Source organism: Salvelinus alpinus, chromosome 6, assembly GCF_045679555.1.
Source record: "Salvelinus alpinus chromosome 6, SLU_Salpinus.1, whole genome shotgun sequence".
Taxonomy (NCBI): Eukaryota; Metazoa; Chordata; class Actinopteri; order Salmoniformes; family Salmonidae; genus Salvelinus; species Salvelinus alpinus.
This window is the reverse complement of record NC_092091.1, coordinates 9,255,378-9,272,724: the sequence shown is the minus strand read 5'-3', so window position 1 is coordinate 9,272,724 and position 17,347 is coordinate 9,255,378. Positions and strand designations below refer to the sequence as shown.

At 44.9% G+C, this 17,347-nt stretch overlaps 1 protein-coding gene across 3 annotated transcripts; it reads left to right on the top strand.

Annotated features, from left to right (window-relative positions):
- The first annotated feature begins 396 nt into the window (after positions 1 to 396).
- fan1 (FANCD2 and FANCI associated nuclease 1) lies at positions 397 to 17,290 on the top strand. 3 transcript variants are annotated; one of them, XM_071405272.1, is made up of 14 exons: positions 397 to 672; positions 1,228 to 2,716; positions 3,017 to 3,157; positions 3,759 to 3,966; positions 4,293 to 4,526; positions 7,854 to 7,985; positions 8,343 to 8,451; positions 11,666 to 11,785; positions 12,282 to 12,446; positions 12,980 to 13,142; positions 15,432 to 15,535; positions 15,738 to 15,932; positions 16,608 to 16,736; positions 16,927 to 17,290. In XM_071405272.1, exons 2-14 carry the CDS (start codon positions 1,336 to 1,338, stop codon positions 17,062 to 17,064), a joined length of 3,219 nt encoding a protein of 1,072 aa, XP_071261373.1. In that variant the 5' UTR covers positions 397 to 672; positions 1,228 to 1,335; the 3' UTR covers positions 17,065 to 17,290. The 3 variants fall into 3 exon arrangements, with proteins under 3 accessions (XP_071261373.1, XP_071261372.1, XP_071261371.1); XM_071405271.1 differs by having other exon boundaries at positions 397 to 1,093; XM_071405270.1 differs by having other exon boundaries at positions 397 to 2,716.
- Positions 17,291 to 17,347: the final 57 nt, after the last annotated feature.

The window sequence follows — 17,347 nt, the reverse complement described above, 5'->3', positions numbered from 1 at the left end:
TAAAATTATCCTTTATGCCACATGAGATTATACATACATCCTTGACAGAGTCAAAGTGAGTGGCCTATAGCAAACAAAGCACATAGATTTGTTTTATTGGGGTCAAAAAAACACAATACATTTTACCAGATAGTCAATGCGTTGTCTATTCATTTATTTTTTATGTGCATTTGATGCTGCATTTATTTCTATAGAAGTGGTAGGCTATTTACACCTCATAGGCCTATTATCTTAATTAATAAGAGCCTTAACAATTCATATTTTAAAGTGTTTTATGTTGTGTTATTATTATTATTTTGTGAAAGCACACAATTACCTCGCTTTTCACCAATATATGAAAATCTATCAAATCTATGGATTTGTCATCTACTACTTGAGTCTACTAAAGATCCTTTCTCGATTGCTCTAGCGTTGCGCGCGAACCCGGCTGTTCTGTAACAACAAAACACGGGATACTCAAAGAGCTTCATTTCTCATCTAAAACTCTAAATAATTATATTATAACGCAATGCATAACAAGTATGACCGTTTCTATATCATTGCCTGACGCCTGCAAAGGTAACGTGAAGAGAGCAAGAGAACTAGCTAGCTAGCTAACGTTAGCTCAGCCACGCATTGCCCATTCTAGATGAATGATCGGTGGTGAACGGCACCGGTGACACTGTTGAGTGGGTGAGCTACAATGTGAAGGAATTATACGTTTATGATGTGACATTGTACTAAATAATATATGGTGTTAGTGTAGTCTCTATGACAACAATGTTCAGCAGAGTAGGTTTCTCTCACTGTCACATTACAGAAATACTCGGAGTATACCAAGCATTAGGAACACCTTCCTAATATTTACTTTTCATTTGTGTCGCTTAACTCAACGCGAATGTGCCAATTGAATCTCAGTTTACGTAACGGTTTAGTACCAGCAACACAAATGAGGGGACAATTCGGTGGTTGTATTCTATAGGTTTTTATTATTATTTTTAAATATGAATGTCAGCACCCTGCGGAAGAACGGCAGTTGAACAGGTCATTTTAGGTACAGGTAACCGTTTTCAGATGTGATTATTATTTTTTTTTTTACAAGAATCGACTGATGGTGGGTAACTCAGTGTTATTGCTATCAAATCCCGCGACCGGTTATCAAAACTCAACTCTGCCTCGATATAAGAGAACGGAGTTAAGCGTTCCTCGACAATGTGAACTGTAATCGTTGCCTCTCTCACTTTACAGATTGGTGGTAGATCTACATTTGCAAGTTACTGTCAAGATAGCTACATTATAGAATATCAGCCCCTGTTTTTGTAGACAAAACGTGAAAACAATAACAGTTGAAAAACAATGGCAGAGAAAGGAAACAAACGCAAACAGAGAAGCCTGTCAGTAACAAAGAGAAAAGGATACGTCAGTAGTAAAGATGGTAAGAAGAGTGCCAATGCATGTCCTGGTACAGCCTCCATCTCATCATTCTTCAACAACGCCCCGCCACCTAGACTGCCATGTCCTCTGTGTGGTCAGCTAGTGCCACGGTTCAGGATAAACCAACACATTGACTCACAGTGTCAGAACTTTCAGAGGGAAGATGGTGCGTCCATTGATACTGCTTCGGCCTGTAACATTGCTACTACAACAAAGCTGGCATCGTCTCACTCTCCTTCCAGGAGGGCCAATAAGGTCCATGATCCAGACACAGGGCCTTCCTGTCCAAAGGAGGAAAAGCCTCAGCGAGAGGCCAACACCAGCCCGTACTTTAAAAAGTCTGGTGCTTCTTCTCAGCAGGTAAACACCAGAGAGATGAGCAGTAAGACTGTAGTCAGGCCCATTGACATAGGTAGCAGGCTGTCCTCTAAGCTCTCCAGGAGGGGCCTGAAGCAAAGGCTGAAGTCCCCTGAGGACCTACAGTCGCAGGTTGATGACATCATCACCATCCAGGAGTCCCCAGAGAGAGACAGAAGGTCTGAGGAGCTGAGCAGCTCTCAGAAGGAGAACCACCTCCCTCAAGGATTTGGTGACCAGACAACATGCTTAATGGACACAGAGACAACAAATGTCACAGTGGAAAGTCACAGTACTATTTCACTGGGCAGACCTCAGGTAGAAAGCAGAGAAGAAACTTTGGAATGTTTAGAATCCAAATCTGAATCTAAATTAGAATCATTGTCTCAGGTAGTTTCTATGGCCCCGCGACCTCTGTCCTATGCTCCATCCAGACTGAACAAGAGGAAGAAAGGAGGGAAAGCGGAGGTCTCTGTTAAAACACAGAGGATGTCTACTCGCAGCAAGAAAGGCATATGTGAGAAGAGAGATGGTGAAGAACCGGATGATGACCTCGCTAGAAACAAACTCCTTACGTCAACAACAACAGCTGATGATGATAAGCAACACGGAACAGAAGAATCTTCAACTGGTAACTGTGACACTCTTTTGAAGAGCAGCACAGAGGTGCCTGAGGAGGAGCATCAGAGAAGAAAAGTAAAACTAGAGGAAGAAGGAGAACAAGAAGAAGAAGAAGAAGAATCCACAGTGACCATTGGCAGTGATCAGCTGACAGAGCCTGACACAGACAGAAGAACTGATAAGCAAGATTCAGAGTCACCGCGGTTACCGTACTACCTGGGTAACTTCCTGACCGTGCTAGAGGCAGTGCTGGAGAACGAAGACGATAGGATGCTGTTCAATCAAGAAGACCTTTCAGCCATACACGGCTTTGAGCGTCTGTCAGGTGTGTAGAATAGAACAAACATGACTGTCTATGACAAATGTTATGTTTTATATAGCTGTTATAAGGGCTTTATGAATGCATACATAAGGGCTACAGGAAAGTGTTCTGCAAATTTGTTTTTGAACATGCATGATTTATAACACAAGATAATATAAAATCACATTATACAATATAATTACATTTAGAAGTACACGTTTAGCATTTTTGACTAACAGTGGGAAGTCACTCAAATGTTCAACCCTAACCAACCCCTATTTTATCATCAACCAGTCTTGCTAATTTGCCTTTCCTTCCTCTCAGTGACAGGACAGAAGCTGTATGTGAGACTGTTCCAGAGGAAACTGAAGTGGCTCCAGGTCAACAAGCTAAACTATAATGAGATTAGCACTGACCTGGGACCTGTAGCTCAGGAGCTGGTGGAAGGAGGTTTCCTACAGACAGGTGAATGATTGGACTGGAATTGTTTTATGCTACATGCTAACTGTTGAATGGACTTGAATGGTGTTATGCTAACACTAGGCTGATCTAGGACTTGTAGCTCAGGACCTGGTGAAAGGAGGCTTCCTACCAACAGTTGAATGAGTGGACTTCAATGGTATTATGCTAAATGCTAATTGTTGAAATGTCTTGAATGGTATTATGCTAAATGCTAATTGTTGAAAGGTCTTGAATGGTATTATGCTAAATGCTAATTGTTGAAAGGTCTTGAATGGTATTATGCTAAATGCTAATTGTTGAAAGGTCTTGAATGGTATTATGCTAAATGCTAATTGTTGAAAGGTCTTGAATGGTATTATGCTAAATGCTAGTGTAGTGGATGGCTAAGTGCATTGCTACTGCCTTCCTGGGATCTAGAGGTGCTGAAGCCCTGGATGCAGACATGTCTTTACTGAGTGACTGTGAGTGCTTCTTGAGTGTGTTGTGTTAATGGTGCGGATGTCTGAATTTCCACTCTGTCACGCTAACAGTGGGAAGTCACTCAAATGTTCAACCCTAACCAACCCCTACCATCCAATGCCCAACATCCTCACCTGTTTTCCAGACAGTGACCTCCAAGAGTTGGAGGAAGTGCTGGACCTGCTGCCCGCCCCGGAGCTCCGTAGCCTTGCTAAGACGTTCCACCTGGGGGGCCCTGGGTCTGGTACCCAGAAACATCAGCTGGTGGAGGGACTCCTGAAGCTGAGCAGACAGAGGTCTCTGTTCGCCCTGGCCCCTGGACAGAACAACATTGGGACTGTCATACTAAAGAGGTGAGAGGGGAGGGGCTCTATTGACATATTCTAGAGTCATTCACAGCAATATGTCCCACCCTTTTTTCTGCTGGCCTTTTATTTATTTTTAATTGAAAGGGATAGGCATTAGTGAATGGGTGACTGATGGAATGGGAGACAGATGGAATGGGTGACTGATGGAATGGGTGACTGACGAAATGGGGTAACGTGTACAGAAGGGCATTACATTGGGACAGGCATTCGTTCCTACGCAGGCAGGGGATTGCATATGTGATGAGGTCAGCTGCCTTAAACACACAACCGTCCTCAGGCACACTCCTACACTAATAATCTCTCCTCTCCAGGGCCAAGCAGCTAGCTGGTTCCTGTGTACGTCTGCATCGCGGCCCCAGGGCTGTGTTCTCTCGCGTCCTCCTCCTCTTCTCCCTGACAGACGGTCTGGAGGAGGAGGAGACGGCCGGAGGGGGTCAAGGTCAGCTCTACACCATCCTACTGGTCAACTCTGGCCGACTGGCATTCCCTGACTACACCGTACAGCGCAGAGCCAAACTGTTCCTGGATAGAGAAGATCTTATCAGGTTAGAGCATAGACTTACAGTGTATTTGGGTCAGATCTCATTGGTCAGTGCTGTGGACACTGATTGATCAACCTCAAATGTTAATTGTTTATTTAGGTGTGCGTTTCATAAGCTATCTAAGTGTTATTATAAAATGGGATGTTTGGGTCCTAGATGCTGATTGATTGATAGCAGGGAGTTATTCACGACAATCCCCGGGTAATGCCTGTTAACAGTTCAATGCACATCCACTGTCCCACAGCCCAGGCCAGGCAATTCATTAACTTCATGTCCCCTGGAAAAAAGTATCTAGACATTATTTTTTGTTTGTATAAACCTTGCTGCCTGCCTCTCTGATCTGTGCAACAATGGTGCCATTTTTTTGTTGTTGCCATCTCCACCGTACTCCGCTTCCCGTCGTGCCTAAGAACAGCCCTTAGTCCTGTGTTATTCTTACAATAATCCCTGGGTTTTTCATGCCTTATTGCTTAAAGATCAGAAAGGAGAGAGGGAGATGCATGTAGAAGGGGCACACACAGACATGAAGGGCCTAGACACCAGGCGGATGTGTAGTCTGTAATCAGCAGCGCTACCATTAGACCAGACTCTGGCACACATTCAGACAATAATTACAAGATGGCTCCGAAAACAACACAGTCATCCTGTTTCCAGCTCCTAGCCAGCTTTGCAGTATTTTTGTTGTTGTCGTTGTGCTTCTTACATTATTTGCTCAGAACATTTCTAGTATTATTACCTACAGCCCAAAATAACTTTTTGGACATTAGATCGGCGGTCACACACCAGAAATTTGATTTCCCTGACCTGGATCCTTTGTTTCTGGATTCTCTGAGGCAAAACGTTGACGCCCGAGAAGTGGGGTCCTAGTCAGGCTCAGGTGGCGAGCAAACCATACACTGCTTCCGAGTTTATTACTCGCTAACATTCAGTCCCTGAACAACAAAGTAGATGAGCTCAGGGCGAGGATCTTCTTTCAGAGAGACACAAGGGACAGTAACATACTCTGTTTTACGGAATCATGGCTCTCTCTGGATAAATTGTCTATACGGCCAGTGGGATTCTCAGTTCATCGTCCGGACAGCAAGAAAGAACTCTCTGGGAAAGAACTCTCTGGAGGGATATGTCTCATGATTAACAACTCATGGTGTGATTGTGGTAACGTAAGTCCTTTTGTTCTCCTGGTCTGGACTACCTCACCATCAAATGCCGACTGCATTACCTCCCGAGATAATTTTCTTTGGTTATTGTTACTGCCGTGTAAATACCCCCCCCCCCCCAAGCTGGCACTGTGACGGCTCTCAAGGAACTGAGGATGCTAACTGGAAACCACATATCCTGAGGCCAGGGACTAATGTAGCTGGGGACTTTAATAAAGGAAATCTGAAGAATACGCTGCCGAAAATCTATCAACACTTCTCCTGTACTACACGCGGAGAGAACACGCTTGACTGTTGTTACTCTCCCTTCAGGGACGACTGCAAGGTCCCTGCCCTCCCTTTATTTAAATCTGCTTGAAAATCTATGGCAAGACCTGAAAATGGTTGTTAATAACTAATTAGACAGAGCTTGAGGAATTCTGAAAAGAATAATAGACACATTTTGCACAATCCAGGTGTGTAAAGCTCTTAGAGACTTAACCAGAAAGACTCACAAGTGTAATCGCTGCCAAAGGTGCTTCTAACATTTTTGTTATTTACATTTTTTAAATATTTAACCTTTAAGAACAATTTCTTATTTACAATGACGGCCTACACCGGCCAAATCCGGACGACGCTGGGCCAATTGTGCGCCGCCCTATGGGACACCCAATCACGGCCGGTTGTGATACAGCCTGGATTCGAACCAGGGTGTCTGTAGTGACTTCTCAAGCACTGAGATGCAGTGCCTTAGACCACTGCGCCACTCGGGAGCCCTACCATGTATTGACTCAGTGGGTGGACTACTCATCTAATCAACATATATTTGTGTTAGATGAAATTCAAATATATATTTTTTTAATGTTAGGATTTTTCTTCCGCTTTGACATTACACTATTTTGTGTAGATCGTTGACAATGACATCTATTTTAGTCCCACTTTGAAACACAACAAAATGTGTCAAGGGGTGTGAATACTTTCTGATGGCATTGTATATACTGTATTCTAGCTAAGGCTCCTCCGTGCTCAACTGGTGGAACAGGGTCAATACGGACCGCGGGTCCCAATGACAATAATATATTTTTTTTTTTACTCGCTTCGATCCCTGGTATCATATCAGAATTGCAGGAAATTAGCTTTAAAACAGCAACAACAACAAAAAAATCTCTGCCCAATGCAAAATGTGTAGAATTGTAGGACATTAACTTTAAAAACTGCAAAAATGTTCTCTCCTCCAACAAGAGGAGTGTGAACAGTTTGGGGTCGTGAGGTGGGGGTTTGTTACCACGTCGGTAATAGGTAAATAGTTCAAAGGCACTGTCACGACTTACGCCGAAGTTGGTCCCTCTCCTTGTTCGGGCGGTGTTCGGCGGTCGACGTCACCGACCTTCAAGGCATCACTGATCCATTTTTCATTTTCCATTGGTTTTGTCTTGTCTACCATCACACCTGGTTTCAATACCATCAAGTACATGTTGTGTATTCAACCCTCTGTTTCCCCTCATGTCCTTGTCGGTGATTGTTTGTTGTATGTATTGGTGCTAGTGATGTTCTGGTGTGCGACGGGTTTTGCACCCACTTATTTTATTTTGTATATTTTGGTTTTCGGAGGTTTTGAATACTTATTAAACGGCTCCGTTTATACCAAGTTCATTCTCCTGCACCTGACTTCCCTGCCACCAGCACGCACCCCATTACAGGCACATAAATATTTTGTCTTGCCCATTCACCCACTGAATGGCACACATACATAATCCATGTCTCAATTGTCTCAAGGCTTAAAAATCTTTCTTTTAACCTGTCTCCTCCCCTTGATCTACACGGATTGAAGTGGATTTAACAGGTGACATCAAAAAGGGATCATAGCTTTCACCCGGATTCACCTGGTTAGTCTGTGTCATGGAAAGAGCAGGTGTTCCTAATGTTGTGTCCAACTCAGTGTAGATGTATTCATACTCTCACCCTGGGTCCTAGACCTCTGATATTTTCTCTCATAATGTCTTTGTTCTTTTTAACTTTTAGATTGTGTGTATTGTTATTGTGTCGCTAGATATTGCTTCATTTTTGGGAGCTGGAAACAACAGCCTTTCCCTGCACCGGTGATAACGTCTGCAAAAAAACTGGTGTACGCGACCGATAAACGTTGACTTGATTGTGCCGTTGGACTCAGCGCCTCTCTGTCCTGTTGTGTCAGGTATGAGGCGGCGATGCGAGCGCTGCAAGAGGTGATCACAGCCATGCAGACAGGCCACTGGGAGGACGCTCTGGTACTTTACACTGCAGCCAAGACGACCTGGCAGGAGATGAGCAAGACGTACGACCTCAGGTGGGGACCACTAGCGTCATATTCATCCCTCTTTGTCAATCTTTGATCTGTGGCCATGCGGATCTCACATTGGACTGCAAAGCCAAATGCAACCACACACATACACACACACACACACACACACACACACACACACAATAATCGCTTGATAAGTAACGTTATCGTTGACATTGATCGACAGCCATAAGCCAGCTAAACCTAAAGTGTGTGTGTGTGTGTGTGTGTGTGTGTGTGTGTGTGTGTGTGTGTGTGTGTGTGTGTGTGTGTGTGTGTGTGTGTGTGTGTGTGTGTGTGTGTGTGTGTGTGTGTGTGTGTGTGTGTGTGTGTGTGTGTGTGTGTGTGTGTGTGTGTGTGTAGCCACCAGGAAGAGCTGCCAGTGTTCCTGCGCTGTTTCACCACAGGGTGGGCCTACACACGCATCCTGTCCAGGGGAGTAGAAGTACTACAGAGACTACGTTGCTACAAGGTGGATGCAGACACACACACATCATATACCTCGATACACACTAGGACTGTCCCAGACAAAAAATATATATATTAGTCGACCCCAAAAAATATATAATAGTCTGTTCTTTCGACCAATGTGTATTTTTCCATATATATGTGTTTTAATCAAATCAACTTTATGCACTGAGCTTGTCTGATGCTTCAAGTGCACTGTTTGATGAAATAATTAATACGCACAGATGACTAGAGGGAATCCGACCTCAATTGATTTGATTGTGCCAGGCCGGGCTCAGACTTGCTGCACTGTGTAAAAAAAGAAAAAAAGACAACGAGGGACTGTGTGACCCGTTGTCTCTCTGTCCTCCCTGCTGTAGCGACCACCACAGAACATCAACAGTGTGTATCACTCCTCTCTGCTGTAGCGACCACCACAGAACGTCAACAGTGTGTATCACTCCTCTCTGCTGCAGCGACCACCACAGAACAACAGCAGTGTGTATCACACTGTCTCTGCTGCAGCGACCACCACAGAACATCAACAGTGTGTATCACTCCTCTCTGCTGCAGCGACCACCACAGAACATCAACAGTGTGTATCACTCCTCTCTGCTGCAGCAACCACCACAGAACATAAACAGTGTGTATCACTCCTCTCTGCTGCAGCGACCACCACAGAACATCAACAGTGTGTATCACTCCTCTCTGCTGCAGCGACCACCACAGAACATCAACAGTGTGTATCACTCCTCTCTGCTGCAGCGACCACCACAGAACATCAACAGTGTGTATCACTCCTCTCTGCTGCAGCGACCACCACAGAACATCAACAGTGTGTATCACTCCTCTCTGCTGCAGCGACCACCACAGAACAACAGCAGTGTGTATCACTCCTCTCTGCTGCAGCGACCACCACAGAACATCAACAGTGTGTATCACTCCTCTCTGCTGCAGCGACCACCACAGAACATCAACAGTGTGTATCACTCCTCTCTGCTGCAGCGACCACCACAGAACATCAACAGTGTGTATCACTCCTCTCTGCTGCAGCGACCACCACAGAACATCAACAGTGTGTATCACTCCTCTCTGCTGCAGCGACCACCACAGAACATCAACAGTGTGTATCACTCCTCTCTGCTGCAGCGACCACCACAGAACATCAACAGTGTGTATCACTCCTCTCTGCTGCAGCGACCACCACAGAACATCAACAGTGTGTATCACTCCTCTCTGCTGCAGCGACCACCACAGAACATCAACAGTGTGTATCACTCCTCTCTGCTGCAGCGACCACCACAGAACATCAACAGTGTGTATCACTCCTCTCTGCTGCAGCGACCACCACAGAACATAAACAGTGTGTATCACTCCTCTCTGCTGCAGCGACCACCACAGAACATCAACAGTGTGTATCACTCCTCTCTGCTGCAGCGACCACCACAGAACATCAACAGTGTGTATCACTCCTCTCTGCTGCAGCGACCACCACAGAACATCAACAGTGTGTATCACTCCTCTCTGCTGCAGCGACCACCACAGAACATCAACAGTGTGTATCACTCCTCTCTGCTGCAGCGACCACCACAGAACAACAGCAGTGTGTATCACTCCTCTCTGCTGCAGCGACCACCACAGAACATCAACAGTGTGTATCACTCCTCTCTGCTGCAGCGACCACCACAGAACATCAACAGTGTGTATCACTCCTCTCTGCTGCAGCGACCACCACAGAACATCAACAGTGTGTATCACTCCTCTCTGCTGCAGCGACCACCACAGAACATCAACAGTGTGTATCACTCCTCTCTGCTGCAGCGACCACCACAGAACATCAACAGTGTGTATCACTCCTCTCTGCTGCAGCGACCACCACAGAACATCAACAGTGTGTATCACTCCTCTCTGCTGCAGCGACCACCACAGAACATCAACAGTGTGTATCACACTGTCTCTGCTGCAGCGACCACCACAGAACATCAACAGTGTGTATCACTCCTCTCTGCTGCAGCGACCACCACAGAACATCAACAGTGTGTATCACTCCTCCCTGCTGCAGCGACCACCACAGAACAGCAACAGTGTGTATCACACTGTCTCTGCTGCAGCGACCACCACAGAACATCAACAGTGTGTATCACTCCTCCCTGCTGCAGCGACCACCACAGAACATCAACAGTGTGTATCACTCCTCCCTGCTGCAGCGACCACCACAGAACATCAACAGTGTGTATCACTCCTCTCTGCTGCAGCGACCACCACAGAACATCAACAGTGTGTATCACTCCTTTCTGCTGCAGTGACCACCACAGAACATCAACAGTGTGTATCACTCCTCTCTGCTGCAGCGACCACCACAGAACATCAACAGTGTGTATCACTCCTCTCTGCTGCAGCGACCACCACAGAACATCAACAGTGTGTATCACTCCTCCCTGCTGCAGCGACCACCACAGAACATCAACAGTGTGTATCACTCCTCTCTGCTGCAGCGACCACCACAGAACATCAACAGTGTGTATCACTCCTCCCTGCTGCAGCGACCACCACAGAACATCAACAGTGTGTATCACACTGTCCGTGTTGCTGAACTGCAACATAATTACAGCCATTTCTGACTGAAAAGTTCCGTTACCCGAAATCCCTAATTTATTTAGGAAAATATCCCCTCAACCCTTGCTCTCTTTGTGTGACACGTGTGCATCGAATGCACGTGACCAATAGGGCCTGACCTTAAAGCATATCATAATCACATTAATAAATTGGTTATAACAAACTCTGAACACCGGAACACATGTGACAGCAAAATGGATGCAGAGGTCGTGACAAACCGGGGGGAATGTTTTACTGGTTACTCAGGAGGTAAAGGGGAAGTCAGATGTGTGGAATAAATTTGACTAGTTGTGGAAAGTTCTGGAGATCAAGAAGGTAAGGAGAAAGAGCTGCGTGCGTATTATGTGCCAAACAGGTGCTGTTACACCAATGAATGGTGGTTTGTTATTAATTGGAGTTTGCAGGGATCAATGCCGTTTCAAATTAGATATTGGAATTCAGTTCAATCAATGAGGGATGTCATCTCAATTAAACCAATAGTTTTTTTTAAAGTTCCTGGAACCTACTGTGTACACACACACACACACACATTCATATACCAAGATATACACACACACACACACACACACACACACACAGCAGAGTGTAGTGTATTGTATTGATTCAGATTGGTTGTGTTCCAGGAAGCGGTGAAGGAGCTGCGCTCCCTATTGGCCCAGTCAGTCTACTGTCCAGACAGCAGGGGGCGATGGTGGGACAGACTGGCACTCAATCTCCAGCAGCACCTCAAACTACCTGAACAGGTCAGTCAACCTCCAGCCCAACCTCAAACTACCTAAACAGGTCAGTCAGCCACTCAACCTCCAGCAGCACCTCAAACTACCTGAACAGGTCAGTCAACCTCCAGCCCAACCTCAAACTACCTGAACAGGTCAGTCAACCTCCAGCCCAACCTCAAACTACCTGAACAGGTCAGTCAACCTCCAGCCCAACCTCAAACTACCTGAACAGGTCAGTCAGCCACCCAACCTCCAGCAGCACCTCAAACTACCTGAACAGGTCAGTCAGCCACCAGCACAACCTCAAACTACCTGAACAGGTCAGTTAACCACACCGTCTCTTAAGTACTTTGTCCCAAGGTTCTTCCTGAACTTATGGACTATTGCACTTTGTTAATGTATGTCTGGATTTCACTTTGCACTGTTGTTATACGTGGTATTTATTAAACGTGTGTCTCTTTGTCTGTCCTAGCGGTAATTAGCATGAATTGAATTGAAATTCCCCATGTATCAATCCCAGGCTATCAGGTCCATCAGAGACGGTCTCTCTGACCCCTTGGTGAGGACGGGCCACCAGCTTTCACTCCACCAGAGAGCCAATAGGATGAAGGAATCCCCCAGCTACAAGAATTACCACCATGTACTCCGTGACCTGCCCACCATCCACGTCAACGACGTCACTCATGTGAGTCACTTCTGTCACTGATGAAATATACGTTATATTCAGCGATGGGTAAATTCTAAGCGATGATCGAGATGACAATCTTTGTTATCAAGTTAAGTAAACGATAATGCGAGAGAAAAAAACAAGAAAAAAAAACGTTAGTTAAGAGGTGGGTCAATTATATTCCCAAAATAAGAAGGAGGGTAAACTGGGTTTACTTGAGTTTATGCTTCATTACATCACTGATGATCAAGCCGTTTTAAGGGGCTGCCGAGTGGCGCAGCGGTCTAAGGCACTGCATCTCAGTGCTAGAGGCGTCACTACAGACACCCTGGTTAGATTCCAGGCTGTATCACAACCGGCCGTGATTAGGAGTCCCATAGGGCGGTGCGCAATTGGCCTCAGTGTCGTCCGGGTTAGGGTTTGGCCGGTGTAGGCCTCCCATTCTGAATAAGAATTTGTTCTTAACTGACTTGCCTAGTTAAATAAAGGGTAAAAAAAAAAAAAGTTAAACAGACTTGTTTTCTGTGTGCTATTGTGTTTGTGTCTACTAGGTCACTATCCGAGGGCAGCTCTTCCCCCACGAGGGGGGGACAGGGAAGAATGTGTTCCTCATGCCTGCTGAGGAGGAGGGGGCAGAGGGAGGATACTCCACTGTCATGTGTTCTGTGGAAGAGCTGTCACTGGCACACTACCGTCGTCAAGGCTTTGACCAAGGTCTTCTGCTTTACTTATTTTCTAGTTTCCCGGGGTTTTTTTTCTTTCTTTTAAATAGTCAAGTTTTCGTGTTTTAAGTGTATTTGACATATAAACCAGAGCTCTCACAGTAAAAAAACAAAACTATTGAAAACAGCAAGTTCAGTAAAGTTCTCCTGTTGTCACATGAACCTGTACTTAGAAATGTAATCAAATCTAATTGTATTTGTCACAGACTATTTGCATTGCCCCCCTCTTTTACACTGCTGCTACTCTTTGTTATTATCTATGCATAGTCACTTTAATACCTCTACCTACGTGTACATATTACCTCAACTAACCGGTGCTCCCTCACATTGACTCTGTACCGGTACCCCCTGTACATAGCCTCGCTATTGTTATTTTACTGCTGCTCTTTAATTATTTGTTACTTTTATTTCTTATATATACAGTGGGGAGAACAAGTATTTGATACACTGCCGATTTTGCAGGTTTTCCTACTTACAAAGCATGTAGAGGTCTGTCATTTTTATCATAGGTACACTTCAACTGTGAGAGACGGAATCTAAAACAAAAATCCAGAAAATCACATTGTATGATTTTTAAGTAATTAATTTGCATTTTATTGCATGACATAAGTATTTGATCACCTACCAACCAGTAAGAATTCCGGCTCTCACAGACCTGTTAGTTTTTCTTTAAGAAGCCCTCCTGTTCTCCACTCATTACCTGTATTAACTGCACCTGTTTGAACTCGTTACCTGTATAAAAGACACCTGTCCACACACTCAATCAAACAGACTCCAACCTCTCCACAATGGCCAAGACCAGAGAGCTGTGTAAGGACATCAGGGATAAATTGTAGACCTGTACAAGGCTGGGATGGGCTACAGGACAATAGCCAAGCAGCTTGGTGAGAAGGCAACAACTGTTGGCACAATTATTAGAAAATGGAAGAAGTTCAAGATGACGGTCAATCACCCTCGGTCTGGGGCTCCATGCAAGATCTCACCTCGTGGGGCATCAATGATCATGAGGAATGTGAGGGATCAGCCCAGAACTACACGGCAGGACCTGGTCAATGACCTGAAGAGAGCTGGGACCACAGTCTCAAAGAAAACCATTAGTAACACACTACGCCGTCATGGATTAAAATCCTGCAGCGCACGCAAGGTCCCCCTGCTCAAGCCAGCGCATGTCCAGGCCCGTCTGAAGTTTGCCAATGACCATCTGGATGATCCAGAGGAGGAATGGGAGAAGGTCATGTGGTCTGATGAGACAAAAATAGAGCTTTTTGCTCTAAACTCCACTCGCCGTGTTTGGAGGAATAGAAGAACACCAAGAACACCATCCCAAGAACACCATCCCAACCGTGAAGCATGGAGGTGGAAACATCATTCTTTGGGGATGCTTTTCTGCAAAGGGGACAGGACGACTGCACCGTATTGAGGGGAGGATGGATGGGGCCATGTATCGCGAGATCTTGACCAACAACCTCCTTCCCTCAGTAAGAGCATTGAAGATGGGTCGTGGCTGGGTCTTCCAGCATGACAACAACCCGAAACACACAGCCAGGGCAACTAAGGAGTGGCTCCGTAAGAAGCATCTCAAGGTCCTGGAGTGGCCTAGCCAGTCTCCAGACCTGAACCCAATAGAAAATCTTTGGAGGGAGCCGAAAGTCCGTATTGCCCAGCGACAGCCCCGAAACCTGAAGGATCTGGAGAAGGTCTGTATGGAGGAGTGGGCCAAAATCCCTGCTGCAGTGTGTGCAAACCTGGTCAAGAACTACAGGAAACGTATGATCTCTGTAATTGCAAACTAAGGTTTCTGTACCAAATATTAAGTTCTGCTTTTCTGATGTATCAAATACTTATGTCATGCAATAAAATGCAAATTAATTACTTAAAAATCATACAATGTGATTTTCAGGATTTTTGTTTTAGATTCCGTCTCTCACAGTTGAAGTGTACCTGTGATAAAAATTACAGACCTCTACATGCTTTGTAAGTAGGAAAACCTGCAAAATCGGCAGTGTATCAAATACTTGTTCTCCCCACTGTATATATATATATATATATATATATATATATATATATATATATATAGAGAGAATTATATATAATTTTTTTTAACTGCATTGTTGGTTAAGGGCTTGTAAGCATTTCACTGTAAGGTGAATGAATACCTGTTGTATTTGACGCATGTGACAAATAAAATTTGATTCAACAGGTGTAGAATTGACTGTGAAATGCTTCCTTAACACACGGATGGAAGTGAAGTTTGACTGAAACGTCTCTTGGTTATCTATAGGGATCCATGGAGAGGGCTCCACGTTTTCCACTCTGTTTGGTCTCCTCTTATGGGACGTCATTTTCATGGAGGGTATTCCAGACGTCTTCCGGAATCCCTACCAGGTAAACATGCTCAACCTGTCCTTTTGTGGTTCAGTTGGTTGAAGTGTGGCAGTAATGACGCCAAGGTTGTCGGTTCAATTCCCACAAGGCTCACGTATACCTGTACCTACATGCCCTCACTGTCTTGTCAGACTCTCTGGATAAAAGTGTCTGCTACGAGGCATATATTAATATTTCCTCACCCCTCTTGTTCCTCTCCTAGCCCTGCCCACTGGACCTCTTCACAGACTGTTTCTATGGGAACCGGAGGGAGGTGATAGAGACGCGTGTGCAGGTGCTCTGTGAGGCGTCCATTGAGACGCTGCACAACCTGATGGCTGAGGCCTGGACCAATCAGGAGGGGAGGGTGTGTTCACTGGTCAACTGGGAGCGCTTCGCATCCCTGCAGCGGGCACAGGTAACCACAGTTAAGGCTCACTTCAAAACCGATTGACGCATTGTCGGTACAGACAATCTTGTTTGTCATTGACTTACCACGTGGACCAGAGTGGCTCAGTTGGTAAAAGTAGCTTCGGTGCTAGCAACGCCACGGTTGTGGGTTCACTGGCCTCTTTAGTAATGGAACACTAGTCACTCTAATAATGTTTACATCATTTTGCTTTACTCATCTCATATGTATATACTTTATTCTTATTCTACTGTATTTTAGTCTATGCCATTCCGAAATTGCTCATCCTAATATTTATATATTTCTTAATGCCATTATTTTACTTTTAGATTGTGTGTATAGTTGTGTATTATTAGATACTACTGCACTGTTGGAGCTAGAAACACAAGCATTTCCCTACACCCGCAATAACATCTGTGACAAATATCTCGCCTTTAAAGTTGAAAAGCGTCTGCTAAATTTAATAAATATTGACTTTCAGATTAGGCATTATAAAGCCTATGCTATGATTTCACCTCCATGTATAACGATGTGTTAGTAACATGGTTATTGTGTAATGGTACATCTCATGTAATTGTAGCCTGGTTAAACTAACCTGCTCTCACATTGAACAAAGTGTTGTTTACCTGGCTAATGTAATGCTACTGAGCTAGTCTAACCCTCGGTGGTCTCCTCTCTTTGCAGAGTCTCGTGTCTTGTCTGGGTGGATCGTTTCTGGGAGGGATGATCACTAGGATGGCCAAGGACTACAGACACTGTCGAGCAGGACTGCCTGACCTAGTGGTGTGGAACACATCCAACAACACCTACAAGGTGAGCTCACAGGACTGTCTAGGCCTGCCTGGGGCTGTGGAATTAAACACATTTATTTGAGATGACTAGAAGGTCTATCTATATGTCCCATGATGACATGTTGATGAGAGGTAAAGGGGCTTAGCGACAAACTGTCAGAAGCAGATCTACTATTCTGTTCTATGAATTCTATCATATTCTATTGTTCCAGCTGGTGGAAGTGAAGGGTCCTAGCGACAAACTGTCCCAGAAGCAACAGATCTGGCTGGATGAGCTACAGAGACTGGGGGCTGATGTAGAGGTCTGTCACGTCACTGCCACCGGGGCCAGAGGAGCTTGGCTGGAATAGGACTGATGAGCTTGGCAAACACCTGCCTTGACCTTTGACCGTCTCACTGAAGTACAGAATTGAATGACATTGGTTTTTATAAAAAATAGCACACTGTACCAGTTTGTTGCAGGACAGACAAGGTTGAGGGGGTAAAAAAACACAATGAGCTTTAATGACTGGATTTTATACTATAACTGTCTAATATGTAAATAAAATAATATCTCTAATAAATGTAATAAATCTGGTTGAATGTGAAAATGTTAACTTTCTTAGTGTCTGGTGATGCTGGGGAAAAAGGCTT

Coding starts and splice junctions, on each gene's coding strand:
- fan1 (XM_071405272.1), top strand. CDS start 1,336: ATGGCAGAGAAAGGAAACAAACGCAAACAGAGAAGCCTGTCAGTAACA. Junction 3,158..3,758: donor AGGAGGTTTCCTACAGACAG/GTGAATGATTGG, acceptor CCTGTTTTCCAG/ACAGTGACCTCCAAGAGTTG. Junction 12,447..12,979: donor ACGTCAACGACGTCACTCAT/GTGAGTCACTTC, acceptor TGTGTCTACTAG/GTCACTATCCGAGGGCAGCT.